Raw genomic sequence first — 20,170 nt, 5'->3', positions numbered from 1 at the left:
CTTCAGAGCCATCCTTAAAGCTCGCCACTACCATTTCACCCCCAGAATACACTGACCAACACCAGGCACATAACAAGCTAGAAGCAGTGCTCTTTTCTATCTTCTACCACTTTACCCAACCCAGACTGGTGGGGGGAAAGAACAAGCTACAGGTTGTATGCAATACTGGTGTATTTAAAGTGCAAAAATATTTTGAAAATCTGAAGAGTATCTGCCTTTTGTAGCATTCACAACCGATGTCTTTGACATGTTTGTAGCACATACTTGCAGAACAAGGGACAATACTTTAAAAACATTTTTGGACAAACTGTTTCTTGGAAACTGTTTCTTAGCATGGAAATGAGGAGACATTCTTCTCAGAAAGAGCAGTCAGGCACTGGGACGGATTGCCCAGGGAGGTGGTGGAGTCACCGTCCCTGGGGGTGTTCACGGAAAGGTTGGACTTGGTGCGCAGGGACGTGGCTTAGTGGGTGACATTGGTACTAGGGGGATGGTTGGACCAGATGATCTTGGAGGTCTTTTCCAACCTCAATGATTCTAGGATTCTATAGTTATTGGTACAGATAATGGAGAACAGTAATATTCTATGATCAGCATAATGAGGTTAGGACTTTATGGTGCTTTCTGGTCTTAGTAAGTCCAAGTCTTAAGTCTTCATAGCTGAGGCAATTTTCCAACTAGTGCCAGCACTAGCAGCTCTGTTTCTCAGAAATGACTGGCAGTGTAAAAAGAAACAAGCAATGTATATGGTCACCATCGTTCAGATATGAGCTGAGGGAACACTGTAAAAAAAAAAATTATAAGGAGATAAAGAGGTAAGAATAATTAAAATGCAGATTCACTCAACAAATATGGAAACTGAGGAAACAGCAGTGTGTGAAAAAAACTCAAACTCTGAAAGGAACTGAAAATGTGGATCTGAAATGCAGCTCAGCAGTGACAGCACTTTAACAAGAGGGGGCGGGGGGCGGAATAGCATGCCTGAACAAGAAAATTAAGAAAAACAACAAGGTGGGAATTCAGAACATGACACCAGAGGAGTAGTAAGATGCAAGGCCTCGTATCAGTAAGTAGATATACCACCACTACACTCAAATATATTTCAAACAAACATATATGGAGGTGTTCCAAGACCAGGTTAGATGAGGCCCTGGGAAACGTGATCTAGTGGGTGGTATCCCTGCCTATGGCAGGGGGTTGGGACTAGATGGTCTTTAATGTCCCTTCCAACCCAAGCCATTCTATGATTCTATATCTGGTCTGTTATTTGTTCCAGCTCCCTGGAGCATCCAGAATAATTGTAAAAAGCCATTACTGCCCTGCTTCGAAAGAGCAAGTAACTGCCTTATGAAGCAAGAAGACTTAGAAATAATTATGGACATCCAGCTTTACATCCACCATTAGCTGAGTATTATAATAAAATCAGAACAAATACACAAATCCTCTATTTTTAACTTTGAAACAACCAGAATCTCCTTATTGAAAGTTAGAGACATTACTCTGAACCACCACTTTGTATCCCCTCTAAATAAACACGACAAACTGCACATCCTGATGTTTCACTAAACTGTATACACATTTATTTGGAAAAACAATTCCAAAATTACTTTACAGACTAGCATGCATTTTGTTCTGCAGCATGCTGAATCTTTTGCAACTGCTAACAAGAAAGAGACGTCTGACACCTTCAAAAAACAAACTTAGGTAGAGAAAAAAATATTCCTTAACTTAATAGTAGACAGCGTTAGCTCCAGAAAACCACTGAACAATATCAACCCAGTTTGTAGACACTGCAACAAAAAAAAAATCTGCTCAGGCTGTCCTGTTTGATGGAGGAGAGCACTAGACAAACACCTCAACATTCATCATGGACAGCAAAAATTCAACTTGAATATACAACGCAGTGCCTCCTCCTCGCTCTCGGCTTACCGTCAGATTGCTGTATTGGCACTGAAAAGCCTCCATGAAGACTTTGTTTACAGCTCTGGATGAAAGCCAACTTGACCACACAGATATCTTGCTAAATGAAAATTATGATTTATATAGCTGACAAACAACACACTTGTAAAATATGTTGTTTCACTATCTTATTCTTTTCTAAATGTTATCCTAGGAAAAACTCCTCTTAACAGATTTTCTTGTTAGCTTTACTAACAATCAGCTCCTGTGGAAGGCAATTCACTTACCCAAACACCTCACATGGAAACAGTAAGGTAGTCTGCTGTTAACTGTAACACTTACAGGGCTATTAATCCTTTCAAAAATACAGTGAAAGGTCTCACCAGCATGTAGGCCGAACACCACTTCTTGATTAACTTAGAGACACTCAGCTGGACTGAATGTTGGGTTCTGATAAATCCAGCACGTATTAAGCGGCTGTTGCTTTTGGCTGACAGCACCACAGCCTGACTGTATTACTAACATACCAGCTCCACAAAGAACAGCTACTGGCACAAGCACCAAGCAGGCTTTTGCCCTTCACTTACAAAAGCGGCACGCAGCACAGCACCGATGCTTCTGTTGCTCTTCTCCAGTCTCGGTTACACATAGTGTAAGCTACTAAAATGACCATTAACTCTCCTCAAGAAAATTGTACATCTCCACACATTTACACAGTTTAACATAAACGCTTATATTTGTTACTAGATACATTTACACTTTGGAAATCAGCCACCACATGACAGATGCCACTGGTGGGGTCTGAATGATCTCCTTCAAGGAATGAGCCCAGTTCCCCAGCAGGCCAGGGCTACTCCACAACCACGTGGACCATGGCTTGCCCCTTCTCAAGAGGTCCGATTATATCAACACCACACAGTGTTTAGATCAGTTCTTAACTAAATGCCCTCCAGCGTGCGGTCAAGTTGCTCGGCTCCACCGCAGGTCTCCACGCAGTCCCTCCGCTCAGCCCCCAGGCAGGCTTTCTGGCCAAGCCCTAGCAGAGGCAGTCCTGCAGGCAGCCACCTACCCAGCACCGCGACCGTCTGCAGCATCCGCGTAGGCAGCTAGGGAGAAGAAGAATCATAGATCTCCCCCCCTGCAATCCACCAGCCCAAGAGACATTAAGCTGTTAGTTCTTTCAGATTCTTCACGAGTATTTTCTTGAAACACACCAAGTGCAACATATCCATCCACAGCCCGACACGAGCTCGTACAGCGCGGCACCGAAGGGATGCGCTGCGTGCAGGTCTGCACCCTGTGCAGATGGCACACACAGAAACACGAGCCTGCAAGACCTGGTAGCTTACAGCTGAGGAAGGCCAGTGAAGAAAGGACACAGCCCCACATCGCCCTGCTTGGTTGCACGCTCTGCTCACCGTTTCCAATCCGGCTGTGAAGACTGCCAGCTCAAAAAGCATCCAGGGAGAAAAATCAACCAGCGCAGAAGGGACTCAGGAACTGTCCAAGCAACAGTGGGGTGACTGAGAGCTGTCTCCTAGATAGTGCTAACTCTACCACTCCTGTGTTCCAAACTGCATGTAAAATTGTCACTGTAAAGACTCATTGGAAAGAGTATCTCAAAACTAGTATTTACAGTAAGATACATTTAACTGGATGAGCTAATATTAGAAAAAAACAGCAGATTTATCCTTTCTAATCTGACAAAAGATTTCAAGCACCTGCTGATGAATATGCCTACAAAACCCCTGAGAAAACTCAGGTCTTGTTCCAAATAAAAGCTACAAACCACAAAACAGTTTGATATTTCTATTGAAACACTGGAGAAGATTTCTGATTGTGCAGATAAACGTAACAATCCAGTGATCCCAAAAAGGTCTCTCTCAAAGTAGCATTTGTAGTTTTGAGAAAGTTTTATTGTGAAAGACTGGCTACAATGGGAATATCCACATCTAACTACCACTGGAGGCAGTTAGACAAACTACACCAACTACCCTTCAGGACAAGAGAACATGACCAGAGATCTATTGGTCCCTACCAGTTTCAGCTTAAACAAAGTAACCTTGATATTAATTTTTTTCAGTGTTAACAGCTTTTACCCATATTGAGGCATAAGTCAAATAAAGCAATTTTTATATATTTTTTTCTCCATTTTTTTTTTTCACAATATAAGAAACTAGAAGGCTTAACATTTGAACAAAAGATGCAAGGAAAACTACACCCTAGGGCTCATTATAACATTTCGTGTGTCAAGGAGAAAAGACATGCAAACTACACTGGACTCAGCTTGCATGGGCAATTGTTTCTATTACATCTATTTTCAATTTAATAGCATTTCCACTAAATGGCAGGTCCTGCTCCTTCCTTCAATGTTGCCAGCGTTTATTTCTCCCCAAGGCCTGCTCCTCCTACAGCCACAAGATAGCTGTACCAGCCTCTTCACAACATTATAAAATGCCTGGGGTTGGGAGGGAGACCATGGAGCTCAGCTGGTCCGAGCCCTGCTCCAGCAGGGCCACCCAGAGCAGGGGGCCCAGGACCACGTCCAGGTGCCTTCTGAAGATCTCCAAGGAGACCCTACAGCCTCTCTGGGTAACCTGTGCCAGTGCTCTGTCACTACACAGTACAGAAATGATTCCTGGTGTCAGATGGAACATCTCCGTCCTCCTCCTGTGTTTCAGTTTGTGCACAATGCCCTTTGGCCTGGCACTGGGCAACACTGACAAGAGCCTGGCTCCATTCTCCTTGAACCCTCCAGTCAGGTAGTGTACATATATTTTATATGCTACACACACACACAAGGATATAATTATATGCTATCTATTATGATATAAGATTCCCTGAGCCTCCTCTTCTCCAGGCTGAGCAGTCCCAGGTCGTTCAGCCTCTCCTCACAGCACAGGGGCTTCTGTCCCTTCACCAGCTTCAGGGGCCTTCGCTGGACTCTCTCCAGCACGTCCAGGTCTCTCTTCTACTGGGGTCCCAGAGCTGGAGCACCCTCCAGGTGTGGCCCCACCAGAGCTGAACAGAGGGGGGATACGGCTCCTCACAAGCTCATGCCCAGAACACTTTACGGCAGGTTGTGGCGTGGCTCCAACTTACCTCAACGCTGTGCAACTGCTACCTCCGATCCAAAGGCAGGGGACAGGAACACAGGGCAGGGGGCAGAGGGAAAGGTGAAGCAACAGGATGGCCATTTTCAAAAGTAGTTAAACACTTCATAGTGTACTAACCAAAGATATGAGATACAAAATAGACTGAGGTAAAAAGTAATACCTAGACCACTAGTCCTCTGTCTTTCTTTGTTTTGACTCCATTATGAGAAAAAGAAATTATATTTTTTTCACAGCAACTTCAACTGTCAGCACTCTTTTGCCACCTGTTCCTTTCAAGGTACAGCTTGAATACAGTCTTTCTCCCAAATTCGGTCTGTCTTCTGTCTGAAGAGCTGCCTGCTTCATGACACAATACCTCTTCCCACTTCTGCCTAGTACTTCTTCACCCTATGCCCAGTAATAGTGTTAATGCTCTATTGTCCATCTTCACCTTCAGAAAAATATACACAAGTGGCTGCTCACCACAGAATATGAGTTATATGAGTTAGGGCTACAGAACAAAAAAGTTGATATACATTATCAACATCTCCTTACCTTCTGTGCTTTATCCTTCTGAAATACAAAGACAGGTGGAGCAATGGCAGGTTTTTCTGCAAAAAGAAAAATTGTTGTGTTGTTTTTTTTTTCCCAACCACATTAATTATTAACTAAGATGTTATGCTTTATGATGCTTTGACAGACAATGAATCTCTAGACCAGTTAAATCTCGGTTACACAAATTGTTTGACTGGTTCCTGGTAACGTGTAGTTATTATTAGCACTTGATCTTCAATAGGAAGAAGTGTTTTAAGAACAGCAATACAACTGATAGAACTGATACCTGAAAGCTCCATCAGTTTCCTCGTCTCTGCAGATCTCTCTATGTTAAAGCAGTACTTTCATCATCCTTGGGTACATCAGCAGGAAAAGGCCCTTTACTACGACAGTTTACTTTTTGAGCACATCAGTCTTGTCAGCGAAGGCTTTTCCTTTCCCATAGTAATGCACCAGTGCAAAGGGAGCTCTGCTGCACACACCAACATACTGCTTTCATAGAGGAAACTAACTGTTTACAGATATACAATTTAAACCAAACATCCCATGTGTATTATCACAGAGGCACCAGCCTCATGTATGTAACTGAAAAGCAAGTCCGCTATGTACTTGAAGTTCAGATTCAAGCATTAGCAGGACATTTTTCTAAACATACCAACTTTTGGTCAAGACCAGACTGAATTTCTGGAATGAGTGCACGTTTTCCTTTGTCCTTAATGACCTCAAAACAAGGGGTGGGTGGTGTGAAATACACAGGAAGCGAGCTTTCCTCAGAGTTCAACAAAATTATACCGTGGGCATGTGTTGTATTTGAAGACAAACTGCACATTCAGTATGCAGTCAGCAACCCTCCTCTATGCTTGCAGGGCTAGAGGTGAGTACAACATTTACATCTGTCTTCTGGGGGAGACTGCTGTGAAACAAGAGAATTCAGGGAGGGCTGTACTTTGACTAATTTCTTTGCAGACGTTCCATCTTTGCAATTATTTAGTTCTATGAACAAGACTAGGCACTTAATAAAAACTGACACTGTAAATCTTTTGAACTTGAAAAGATACCACAAAAGAGAAATATAAAGCCAACAAGAATTACCTCGCTCCGAAAAAAGGACAGGATCACAAAATTCTTCATACATCAGTTGCAGAATGATCAGTAAAGCATTTGGGTCAGCGTAGGAATACACAGAATAGAAGAAAAATGGGATGAGATTGTCCATTTGGGAACTGCTAGCTATTACATCGGTTTAGGTTAAAAAAAATGAAACTTTACCTGGCAAGCATAAAAAAAATAATCTAAGAACTCTGTGCACTTATTTGGGAGGATAGACTTTCCACCCTCCTGTGAGTCTTACCCAAGGGACAACCAAGCAAAAACACTGCAAGACTGACTTTGCAAGATTAGTATAATATTTTGACAAAAGGTAAAAACAGCCATGAAATAAAAACCATTACAGCATTTGTCCTGCTCTTTTTCCTTTGTTTTCTAAGTTCTTCTCTGGCAGTTCTACCCACAACACAGTGCTGAATCTTAAAAATGCTTATTAACGAGGGCAATGCAGACAAACTATTTCAAAAATCAAAAGTTATCTACAGTCAGACAAACTTAACTGCTATTCCTGTCCGAAAACCAGAGTCTGCTGAAAGGGAACGGGTTCTTCAGTTTACTCTAAAGGAACACCTGCATCCCTAGAAGCCAGGGCTCCTCTTGATTCCCCTGGCCTCCCTATAACCTGCCTGGGGGAGGTTCCTCGTGCAGGGGGCTGAGCTTTTAACACTTTACTTCAAAGTGATTTTCATTTTATTTTTTCTACCACACTTGGTCTAGTTTAATATTAATTAATGAGGGAGTTACAGCAGTGACTAGCACGCACTCTACCCAACTAGTTTTATCCAAGACTACCCATCCAGTCAATAAGATTCCGTATTAGTGTTCTTCCCTTTCGGAGAGCTGCCTGAAATCAAGACTTGATTGTGTAGTGCAAGACATACCCAAGACTCTTGTACCGAGTTCCAGAGATACCACAGAGGATCAAACAGAAAACAGCTACTTGTCTATTTAGTACTTAATACAGGATCAAAGCCCTGAGGCAGAAGAAAGCAAACAGTAAAAACAAAATGAAACAAACAAACAAAAACAGACCCAGAGATGCAAAGGCCAGAGGAAACACTGGCTGCCTGGCAAAAGGCTACAGCAGGGAGCCAAAGAAGTTGATGCAAAGGAACAGGACAAAACAGGAGACAGGGTCTGGTGACAGAACACCAGGCCTCAAAGAAAGGCACAGGCATGCCAAGAGCAGAAAACTCACAGAAACTAAAAATGACCGGCTGGAGGAACCAAAGAAAAAAAGAAAATCAAGCATTGCAGGTTGTGCCCAGCTACAGCAAATAAGGCTGGGGAAAGGAGCTAGTGAAAAACTGCAGTGAGATCCGTTAGTGAAGGTGAAAGGAGAGATAAGACTTGCGCAAGATAAGGGAGTTTTTAGGTACTGAAGGACACCATCCTCCAAACTCAAGGTTTAGAAAGCTCCCTGTTCCTCGCTGCTTGTGAGACACCGGACAAGCTGGCAGCCGGCAGGACCAAGGGCACTACAGCACGTAGTCGCTGCTACCAACCATGCCACTGCTTAACCAGGCACATTCCTCACTGTGGATCCTAAACTTACAGCACTGCTGAGGATGTGTGCACGTACTGCTGTACCGTTACACAATGGATACACTGTTTAGCAGAGAATACTTTCAGAAAATTACTTCCACTAAATCAGCATTAATTTTTTAGAGGTTGACTGGCACTGCACACTTCAATGACAACCACACAATCTTAAGTCAGTTTCTGGTGCATATATACGACGCCTTTAAAGAATGATCGTTATTTCTCTTACAGACTTACTCCTTTGAGAAGCAGAAGAGATCTGTTCTTTATATAGGGAGAAAAAAAAAGTATGGGGAGCTGTACAAAGATCATCTTTTCACTTGTTCATCATGTCCTTTCTGAAGTCTGCAACGCAACCACAAGGCTGGCAAAGCATTTGCCTAATTCTAGCCACAGCAAGCAAGGATTGCTATGTTGTCTAATCTGACCTTCATACCAAGCCATTGCATATTTTTCTGAGCCTTACAGTTTTGAGGAAACATTTTCAGCAGAGGCATTCATTCTTGAAGACATTACAAGAAAAGCTTTGTTACCGTTGATCATTTGTTACCTCATTTGTTAAAAGGAAAAAAAAAACCTCCAGTGTCTAATTTCCCATTCAAATGTCTGGCTTTAACTTTCTGCTCTGATTCCTAAGTATGTTTTTGGAATGCATTTCTGTACGGTATTAATGAGCTCTAGTATTTAATGCTTTCCCTGTACCCAGGTCCCCTTCCATATTGTTTTTCAATAAAGAGGACAAAACCAATCCTCAGTAGGACATGATCCACTATTTCAATATCACCCTCAAAGCAAACCCATGCTGCAAGAACGATCTTATTCTGACACATTAGCTTCAAGACCCATTTTACTCCTCCTCCTTTATAGCTGTAGCAAAGTCTACAATTGTCAACCAAGTTTCCTACAACTAGACAAAACACGGCCTCATTTTACCTCACCAAAAGTTCACACCGATGCAACCATTAAAGCTGGTGGCAACTCTAGGGGACACGAGTATTTTTGAAATACTGCCCACAGGAATTGTGGATGCCCCATCCCTGGAGGTGTTCAAGGCCAGGTTGGATGGGGCTTTGGGCAACCTGATCTAGTGGGTGGCATCGCTGCCTGTGGCAGGGGGGTTGGAACTGGATGGTCTTTAACATCCCTTCCAACCCCAGCCATTCTAAGATTCTGTGAAATGCAAAGTTTTAAGCCTTCACTGCAGCATGAAGTGACCCATTACTAAAAACCCAGTGGATATTTCAAGTGTACGGATATAAAAACATGTCCCTTTTGAATCCATTTTTAAAGGTCCCATAAGCAAAAAGCCAGGCTAAAACTGCACACAAAAAAAGAAAATCGAATACTGCAGATGTCCATTTCTCCATATTGTTATCAGGCTCACGTAGTAAATCTGAGCAAAGCAGTGACAGAGGCAACAAAAGCATTCTTCTCCTTTGCTACAGGTTATTTAATCAGGTTATCCAGGATGGTCTTAACTTCCAAAGATGGAGGCTGAACAGCCTCCCAGGGTGATCTCTTCTATTGCTTTACTGTTTTAGAGTTAAAAAAAAAATACATATCCAGTCTGAACACCTCTTTCATTTGATGACTTATATCTTGTCCTTTCAACATACGCTACTGAGAAAAGCCTGCCTCCTTTTGATAACCTCCATGTAGACCGTGGAAAGCTCTAAATGTCGCTCTCTGAAGCTTTCCCTTCTCTAGGATGGAAAATCCCAGTTCCTTCAGCCTTGCCACAAAGCGTCATGCAACCCAAGCCCCTTCCCATCTCAGTCACCCAAACGAAACTTTGAAATGTTAGAAGCCCAGACCCTAAGTCACGGCAACAACTCTGAATTCCTCAGCAGCACCACTGTAGCAAGTTCATGACAAGGTGATTTTATTTTTTAAAGCTAAGAACCACGGCATTGCAAACCTTTTCTTTTTTTAAATTTACCATTTAAAAGTGCAACAGCACCTGAATACACAGAAAGTTGTAATACAGGCAAAAAAAACGCATACGAGTTGAGAACAACTGCCTTGACTTTAACTCATAATATATCACCTGAGACAAAAAGTAGATAATAGCTATGAACAATGAATAAGTGTTAAACGGATAACAACAATTAGGTTGTCAATTCATGAAACAGATTCAGTGTGGTAAACTGTTATCTATTAAAGGCTTATGGGTAGACCAACAAATGAACTGCAATGCACTGTAAAAATTTATTTGTTGTACCTGCAATTCTTAATATTTAAGGCTATTTCTGAATTTTAGCTCTCAGACAAACTCCAGAGGATATTTCCTAGGAGGCAACGTCCTGAGAGCTGTCTTAAAGAGCCCCTCACCAGGATCTAGGTGTCCGTCCTTACCAGCTGCCCAGTAAGAGTTCACTTCCACACCCAGCTCTCCAGAGGCTTCTGGGGTACATTACAGTCTGGGCAGTACACCTATGAAAAAACTAGACATTTTGGATATTTCTGTCGAAGTGAGGGTTTGCTGGACTGTTTGAAATTGCTGCCCATTCCTGAAGCACAGGCTAGCTCCACTCAAGAAAACATTGGTACATCTTCTTCTAATGTTACTGAGACTGATGGCGGTACAAAGGGGAAGGGTTCCTTGGGAGGTGTCTTTCTGCATCATCTTTTTTTCTGTATATGTTCTACTTGCTTAATGTTTTGACATTGCGGTTGCAGACCCCAGGAACATATGGTAGCCAATCAACAGATACTCAGTTTTCTTCCTTCTGTTGATTGTGTGTTATCAAAAAACATAACGTACTTCCCTTAAAGTCTAAAACGTTAAGCATGCACTGGGTGGTGAAAGAGCATTTCCCTGGAAATATCTGCTCCACTTCTGATCTCCTAAAACCTGTTCCTTGAGGGAAAGACGTAACTCACTTATTATAAAGCCCAGCAGTACCATTCCAAAAGTCCAGGGAACATGGACACTGATTTTCAAGGACACGTTACAGCTCACTTCCATTTCTCCAGTTTCCACCTCAAGGCACTCCAAGTTGTAAAGAAGAGTTAAATTAAATCTTCTGGGCAGCAGTGCATAGCCTTACCAATTCCTCTCTTACTTATGCTTTCTTCTAGACTCAGAATTACCAACTGCCTTTTCTCCAGGATGGTTTAACTGATTAACACAACCAAGTTAATCACTGACCCACTTGGTTCTCAAATTATGTAGTTTTCAAGATAACTACCTTTAGTTCAGATCTGAAGATAAGCATGTATGTCCCAAAACTGGTCTGTTTTTTCCAAGGCAGACCAACTGTCCTACTGAGATATTTCCTTTCCCACAAACTATTCCTCACTTACATCCTTACACCACTGCAAAACATACTAGCAATCACCAAGAACACTACTAGTACATAATCTTTCATCTTTTAAGGAAAATATAAGGGACTCCGACACTCATACGACTGGTAGCACCTCTTCCAAAAACTTCCATTCACAGCAGCTGCCACAGTGCCTGGCCACGCAAAGCTACTTAGCTCTTCCCAAGCAGAACCTATCCTTTCCAGCTCAGCTTGGTCGGAGCATACCAGAACGAGGTAAAACCAAGACAGAAATGAACAGTAAAGCTGGGTAACAAATATTCATCAAAAAAAGAATGACATGAAAGAAGGGAGAATGAAAAAAAATACCTAGGGAGGGGAGAAGCACCAACATTTTGACACACTGATAGGATTTGAAGGAAAACTCAGCTTGTTCCTTCGCACTAACTGCAGTGCTACAATATTGCTAAGGATAAAAGGTAAAGATGTTACAGAAGGTTTTCTTTACCATTCTGTAAGATTTTGGTAAAATAAGTACCAATAAAAATATTCAAAAAATAAAAACAATGGGCAATAAAAAAAGCCTATTAGTTACAAACAGAATTAAGTGTTGGATATATGGATTATAAGCATTTTCTCAGCATATTTTGCTTCCTTACCACACAAGCTGTTCTTCCTGTTTGCTTTGGTACCAGTCAAAACACAGCTATGAAATAGGGGCTGAATCCTACATGTATACAGCCTGCATGGTATCAATCCTGGAAAAGAACTGCATGTGTTTTCTTTATACTACATTCTGGGAGAAAAAAAGAAGTGGTAGTGACAAAATCTGTGCCAGTCAAAGAATATTAGATGGCAATAGCTTATTAAGAAGGAAAAAAAACGTTATGGAAAGAAGCATGCAGGCAAAGAGAAAATATTTGATTTGAGAACACAACCGCACACTCAGACTGTTTCAATTCCTTTAAGGAATAAACTTGTATGCGGAATCAGATACACCACAGCCAATCAATTTTACAAAGACAAATGTCTTTCCAACATTCCCTGATATAATACGGTTTCATAAAACAAATATATATTTAAAAAACAGTACTCACTAAAATCATTTGTTCCTTGCTTAAAAAAGGTTATGCTGAATGGAATCAAATGTCGAATCACTGAGGCTACTAAATTTGTTTCAAGTTTAGGGACTTTCTGTCTTAAAGAAAAAAGAAATTGCACGTTAAGAAAAAAAAATGCTTTTCCGTAGGTGCTGATTTACAGCCTTCACGCAGGAAGTTCCAACCACTGTGAACTCAGAAGTAACCTTCTGACTGTGATGGGTGCCAACTCAAAGTAGAAAGGCAAGTTCCTTTGACTAAAGGTTGAATGAAAGGAAGATAAAAAAAATTAAGCTCAAGGTTAAATTTAATTATGCTTATTTGAGCAGCTCAGACAGCAAAAAATGTTCTTTCACCTTAGTACTACTTAAGTTACGAAAAGCAGAGCAATCACATCAGAAAGATAATATACAAATTAAAAAAGAGACAAACAGGCATTTGTAGCTTTATAAAAGGGGCTGATAACAAAACAAGACTCCTGTCTCTCCCAATAGCTATGAATAGACTGAAAGCAATGAGCAAGCTACCAAGCCGGCAGCTGATCACTGAAAATGACCCCACAAGAAAAGTCCAATCATACCTAATGTCATTAGATCACTTACATCCAGACTTCACAAATGATGTCATAGCGAATATAACTGACAACAGGAGGGAGGGGAAAAAAAAAAAAAAAAGATGCTTCTGCCTCACTTTCAAAACTCTAATAAATTGCTTTTTATGAATTAAAACATCTGATGATTTGGTTCATCTCCAAACCATTTATTTTGTCTTCTATAACATGAAGAAGGCTACTTCTAGGTAGTGCTTCCACAGCTGACATGGGAATGTAGAATGCTTTTTACGTATTTAAGATGAGAAGAAATTTTACATCATATTTAAAGCACAAACCTTTTGTGTTTTTAGAGCATGTGTTGTTTTGTTTCCTGAGCCCTTGTCGCATTAATAAATTACCCTCTGCATTAGGTCATTTTACTATTTCAGCACAGACACTTCACATAAAGCAAATGCTACAAGTCAGAAATGGAAAAAAAAAGTCCCATCAATAAACAAATCACTCAGTCTCACTTTGTATCCGTTAGTGAAGAAAATTACCAAGGAGGGGAAGATATTGCTCAAAGGGTCTGTAAGTTGTAGAGACAGTAGTAAATGCCAGGTTTTGCCCTCCAAGTAGCAGAAGACCTTCCTTTCTCCAAATGTACAGCTGGAGGGAAAAACTGACACAGAAGCACCTACTGAACGGGAAACGTAAAGGAAGTCATCAAGTGCTAGCCATGAGAAAAACCTGTACCTCTTCAACAACTGAAACGAAATAAAATAATTCATGCTCAACATGAAGAGATCATATCACCTAAAGAGCAGCTTCAGAAACAAGTTATATACCAATTACTAGTTGTATATTAACAGCAAGTTAACGAGAAGAGCATTCAGGTTTATGTGAATATATGCCTGACAGTTTTCTAGTTCTCCATCATACAACACTGACAGATTCACGGATGCGAAGTGCCAATTTTAAGATGCGATCTGGCTAGAATACTGATGTAGAAAGAAGATCATACCAAAGACTTCAGAGGAAATTTCTAATACCATTCGATAACTATTTTATACAATAGTGACAATAACAATTGTGAATACTATTTAAAAATCCAGATTTTCAGTGATGGTACAAACCAAATCAACAGTCAAGCTCCTGACGATGCCAATCCCCAAAGCCTGCATCACAATCTCACTAAGTCTTTGTGATAAAGTCAATCAAACTTTAAACAGCTGGAGAGCTCTTCCCCCTTCCTCCTCATTAGCTCCATGCTCACCAGCTTCACCAACAGCTTCACCAGGTGCAGTTTCACCAACACACCCGAGAAAAAGAAGGAAAGACAAGTGAATGGAAAAAAAACATTGAACAATTAGATTGAGAACAATTAAGTAGTTCTGGGAACACTGGAGCTATGAAGAAATGCATCACAGAAAGACTGTCCATGAGAATAGTTTGAAGACTTACAGGACATGGAATGGTTACTTGGAGACTACTGACATCTCAGTGCTGGTTTAAGAAAGACAATAGAGTAAGAAAAGAGCAGTCAGCACCGAGAAGGTAAAAGTAACCTGTTGGAAAAGAATGAATGAATTGAAACAAAGGAATGCCATGATAAAAGTGACAGGTTAAAAATGCTACATATTAGTGAGCTGCAAGGACATAAGCAGAACAAAATGGCACTTCTCAAGGCCAGAAGGTTTGTTGCAGTAACCAGACAGATAAGATCCCAAGTGAGCTTCACTTGCATGAACCAACAAGAAGAGCTATTGCTTAAGCATGCTAAGCAAAAACATTCCGCAAAAATGACAGAAACCACCTTCTACGTACTTGTGCCTATTATGCGTCAAGGAATAATTAGCTTCGCACTTCATAATGAAGTATGATTGAGACAGCACTGCTGTACAAACCAATCAAGATTAAGGAATATTAAGAGCTTTGTTTTAATCAAGCTTGGTTTGTGAACATGAACGTTTAGCTTTCAAACACTTAAAACAAAAGAAGATTAATACAAAGTAGATCAAAGAATTATCAGTATTGAAACAGTCATTATTTATATTCAATGAAAATACGCAGTATGGGGAAAGAAAACATTCACCTACAGTCCTGGAAAAATCAAACACTGATACGTGTAAGAATGAGGAGGAAATGGTCAAAGTCACCTGAGAGTATCACTGCAGTATCAGAGACAGCAAATAATGCAAGTAGAAAGATCACAGAATCCACTGACTTCCAGCAGACACCAGTTCCAGAAAGTACATTTGTCTGCTCCGGTATACCAATAATGGATATGTCAAAAGTGGAACTGAAGGAAAGAAAACTAACACCGTACAATGACATCAGAATGAGCTGAACAGCCAATAGTTCAGAAGAGATCTGATCTTGCTTAACTTTAAGGCAGTTTAAATCCCATTCTTATTGAGAGAAGAAACACAACGGAAGGATGAAGATGGCAACTCTGGAAGGAGATGCGAGCACAAACTAAAGAGATTAGCAGGTGAGGGAAATCACTGAAGTCAGGAAAGGGTCTGAAGGGGAAGAAGAGAGAGAAAGATGAAAAAGTACAGATGATACCACATTAGGATTTTTTTTTCCACCACAGAAAGTCTACAAGATTCTGCAGAAATACAGAGATAGGAATATAAACGCAAGGTAAGTCAGCATCAAATGATGTAATGAACACTGGTAATTTAGAATTCACTTTTCAGCTTAGTATTTCCTACTAGAACAGGGAGGTAAAGTGAGGGACTCACACAAATTAAGACAGCCACTCCCAAACTTTGGGTGCTAAAAAATACAACATGCCATCAAAATTTATTACAAGGTTTTACATACTGTCAGCAAATTTCTCACCAATAATCAGTACATATTTGACTACTTACTACAGCCCTCAAAACTATTTATCATGCCTCTCTATGCACTGACAGCACATCTTCAGCTTGGGAGCCAACAGCTCAAGACATGCTGCATCAGAGGATTTGTCAAATAACTTCAGTGTAATTATGTGGTTAGCTGCTGGTAGGATTCCTCTTCAAAAGCTACACCTACAACAGATATTTGCTTCCTAGTGTTTAAATGTTAATATCAGAAGCGTAAATGCAACTGGAACAAGATTTCAGGTATCAGAAAAACTCTTCACAGAAGGGGCTACGCACATTTTCATTTGCCTCCTTCAGAGATTCACCCCCTCTATTAGCCCAAGACAAATAATGAGAAATGGACAGTTGAGAACAAACTTGGTTTTACTGAGACTTCAAGGGGAGTTATTCTCAAACGCAAGCTGCTGGTGCCCACTGTCAGTTAACCAAGTCTGCACACCTTGGAGCAGAACCTTCAAAACCTACACTAGCACAGCCCAGGTTACCCTACACTTTAGAGAGAAAAAAAAAAGTAAAAATGAGTTCTTTATTTCAGAAATTTTTAAGCTGAAGAAAAAACTATTACACTTCGCCTAGTGCTACCCAGCAGCCTCCGTCACCCCCTTTGCTAGGGGATGGATTAACGAGCACGGCAGCCAAGGGAGCGCTGTTAACACCCGCAGGCTGCGGACGGCGGCCCCGAGGAGCAGCGGGGAGCGGCGCGGGGGCCCCGGGGCACGGCCGCTGCCTGCGCGCAGGAAGTGCGGGAGCTGGGACCCGGCGGCCGCCGGTGCCACCGCCCGGCGGGAGGCGGCCGCCGGCGCCGCCTCACGGGGCGCAGCGGGAGCGGCGGGCGGCCCGGCCGGGAGCTCCCTTTGTCCGGCCGCTCGCCCCGCCGGGGCCGGGGCACGGAGAGGCCGCGGGGAGGGGGCACTTCCGAGGGCAGGCCCGCCGCCGGGCGCACCCCCCCCCGGGAGCGAGGCGCGGAGCCGGGGCCGGGCTCGGGGCCGGGCTCGGAGCCGGGAGCGCGGCGGCCCCGCGGCCGAGCCGGCGGCGGAGCGGTGACGGGCCCGCGGCCGGCATCGCTGCGCAGCGCCAGCGCCCGCCTACCTTCGTTCGCTAGGTCCGCCATTTTACTTCCTCAGTCACACCCAAGATGCATCGCGCAGCCGGACGGCCTCCACTGCCAGCCGGCCCCGCCTGGCGGCGCGTGCGCCACCTCACGGCCGGCTCGAGGCGGCACCGCGCGTGCGCCAGTGGGCGGACGGGGAGGGGGGGGATGGCGGCGGGGTGGTTACCGGCTGCTGGGCGCTGCCGCGCGTGCGCAGCGGCGGGGCGGGGCGGATGGTTCAAGGCCAGCGGCCGCCTCAGAACCGCCAGTCCTGGGCTGGCAGCAGAGGTTGGGGGTGCTGCTCTCGGGCCCCGGCTGAGCCTGCGGGAGGTTGTGGTGTGTGGGGCTCCCACTGAGCTTGAGCGGCCGCTTACCCTGCTGCCCTTGTCTTCCTCTGGCACCCGCGGTCCTTCGGGACTGGCTTGCAGTTAATCTTTGTATTCTCTAGTCAGCCTCTGTGGCTTCCCATAGCTGTAGGGTTCTGAAGTTCAGTTCAGAGTTAAATGGCTCTTTAACTTCTATTACTGCTTTCATTAGTCCTCCACGGTTCTGGTCTTGTGGGATTTATTGGACGTTAGTTCTGCATTCAGTTGTGACTGCATAAACCTTGCCTGAATCTGCCATAGCCTGTTCTCCAGACTGAAGAATTCTAATCATTAGTTTCTTAAAAGACTGCTTCTCCATCCAAAAAAAAATCATTTTTTATCAATCTCTGTGAACTCTAAACTTACTCTCATTAATGTGGCATTGACTAGGTTTCTACTCCAAAGAAAGGGACCTGATAGCAACAACTAGCTCAGAGGGAGACATCTGGGGTTGCACTACTTCACTCATACCCTTAATGGTTGTTCCAGTGTGGTGGCACAATGTAAAAACTGCATTCATAGATCCTGATTATTTTAAGGTATCACTCGCAAGCCATCGTACAAACATAAAGCAAAATCCAAATGGCTGGCTTCTGATCTCTGTTCCACGTACTCTGTATACAAACCATTTATTTTCACTGCTGGGAATTTTTTCAGTCAGGAATATGTCAGCAGAACTGGCAAAAGTTGGTAAAAATAAATGAATGGTGCTAATTTAGAAAAGTTATAGGACATCTGTCTAAGTCAGTCACTTGTTAATAATTGTTGAAACTTTTCTGTAGATCAGAAATACTCAAGATTGGCTGTCACCAATCACCTCCTTATATTCCATGTCCCTTAGCAGTTTCCAGGAGGATCTGCCCCATGATCTTGCCAGGTACAGAGGTGAGACTGACTGGCCTGTAGTTCCCCAGGTCTTCCTTTTTGAAAATGGGGGTTATGTTTCCCCTCTTCCATTTAGTGGGAACTTCACTGGACTGCCACAGCTTCTCAAATAGGATGGACAGCTTAGCAACTACATCTCCCAGTTCCCTTAGGACCCACGAGGGATATGATGATGTATCTCATCAAGTCCTGTGGACTTGTGCACCTTTAAGTTCCTTAGATTGCCTCACACCTGATCTTCTACACTGGGCAGTTCATCATTCTCCCAGTCCATGCGTTTGACTTCTGGGGCCTGGGCCATGTGGCTACAGATCTTGTCGGTGAAGACTGAGGCAAAGAAGTCGTTGAGTACCCCAGCTTTATCCATATTCTGGGTGACCAGGTCTCCCACTTCCTTCCAGAGAGGGTTCACAATGTCACCAGTCCTGCAACGATCCATTGATTTGCCAGATTCAACTGGCCCTTTCAGTCCCCTTCCCTTTGACTGGCAGAAAAAGCTACCTGTGCTCCCGAGTCTTTTCCTGCTGCTCCCAGGGCTCTGTAATCCCACATGACACTCCTCAGACTGCTCCTGCCTGTATCACTGGTGCCCACGTGAAACAGCAGCAACAGATAATAGTACTTAGGCTGTACAAGGCTTGGCAGTCTCTTGGTGACAGCCCTGATACGAGCCCCTGGTAAGCAGCAGACTTGCCTCAAGAGTGGATTGGGTCAGCAGAAGGACACCTCAGTACCTCTCAGAAGAGAGTCTCCTGCTGCTATCACCCATTGCCTTTTCTTAGTGGGACTGGTTGTTATATGGGGAGCAGACCAGGCTGCCTTACTCAGTTCCAGCCCCGTGCCATGGGTCTTTCCTTTTCCATCTGCAGAGGGGTGAAGCAGTTCTGTAAGGGCACCTTAGGCTTTGGGGGAAGACTCTTCCTCCTGCTCGTCCTCGTTGTTGTCAACTTCCACTCTCTGGTGTTATTGCCCCCTCACTCCTCCTGTGAGTGCTGGTGAGGAAGTCTAGGGGTGCTTGGCCGTGGGCTGTGGGTCCAGCTGTCTAACTCCTCCTCAGCCTCCCTGTTCCCGGGTTTTCAGTATCTCCATGCACCAGTTCTCTGAGTCTCTCTCATAGGTTTGGACACATTTGGAATAGACACAGTACAAGCAATGTAAGCCTTTACCCTACCCATTTCTGATTACGTCTATTGGATACAGTTGGACTGTTTCATGAATGAGTAGTCCCCATGACAACTTACTGTGTGGTTTCTGAAAAGAGCCCCAGAGCAGGGGCTGAAAAACCTGGAGGACACACAGCGAGGCTTCAGAAATGTTTGGGTTAGGCCTCTGCAGGAACATCTCCTTTCTGGAGCTAAGAACATGAAAGAGATTTGGAAAATTATTGTTTGTCTAGAAAAAGTCCCAGATCCTCAAAGTTGCTGAGCTCACTGACTTCCGTAGGGATTAAGCATCTAAATTCTGGAGAGGATCCAAGACTTAAAATAAAATGGACTCAGCAGAGAAAATCATTCAACAAAATTAATAATAATTTATTAATTATTCTGTGTGTAGTGTAGAGTCTGATTACAATGTATTTGAATGCAAAGCACAATGCCTATAAGGAGGCTCAAAAGGGAGGCTGGACAGTTACCTCTTCAGTAAGGACAGTCACATCTGCTCCTAAACAGGAAAAAAGTTTGAAAGGACAGAGCTGCCATGACTGTCTATCAAACATCCTGTTCACAAGGCAACTGTGAAAAGCTGAACAACCTTAATGGCCACTCGATGTAAAATTTTGAGCAGTAGTCTTATACACAGGAACGGGATTTTCCTCAAGAGGGGTAAAGCTACAGCTGCACTCAGACTAAATCCAGCT

At 43.1% G+C, this 20,170-nt stretch overlaps 1 protein-coding gene across 1 annotated transcript in view; it reads right to left on the bottom strand.

Moving 5' to 3' along the window:
• Nucleotides 1–17,197, bottom strand: part of RANBP3 (RAN binding protein 3) — a 45,243-nt gene extending 28,046 nt beyond the window's left edge. Inside the window, exons 1-2 of the mRNA XM_040537292.1 lie at nt 17,062–17,197; nt 5,550–5,605 (exon numbers count right to left, since the gene is read on the bottom strand). Coding sequence (XP_040393226.1) covers nt 5,550–5,605; nt 17,062–17,083 — 78 coding nt within the window. The 5' untranslated portion in view covers nt 17,084–17,197. The remainder of the gene's footprint in view (nt 1–5,549; nt 5,606–17,061) is intronic.
• Nucleotides 17,198–20,170: the final 2,973 nt, after the last annotated feature.

Source organism: Cygnus olor, chromosome 26 (assembly GCF_009769625.2).
Source record: "Cygnus olor isolate bCygOlo1 chromosome 26, bCygOlo1.pri.v2, whole genome shotgun sequence".
NCBI classification, from domain to species: Eukaryota; Metazoa; Chordata; class Aves; order Anseriformes; family Anatidae; genus Cygnus; species Cygnus olor.
Note: the sequence above shows the minus strand (reverse complement) of the source record. Positions and strands in the feature narration are given on the sequence as shown.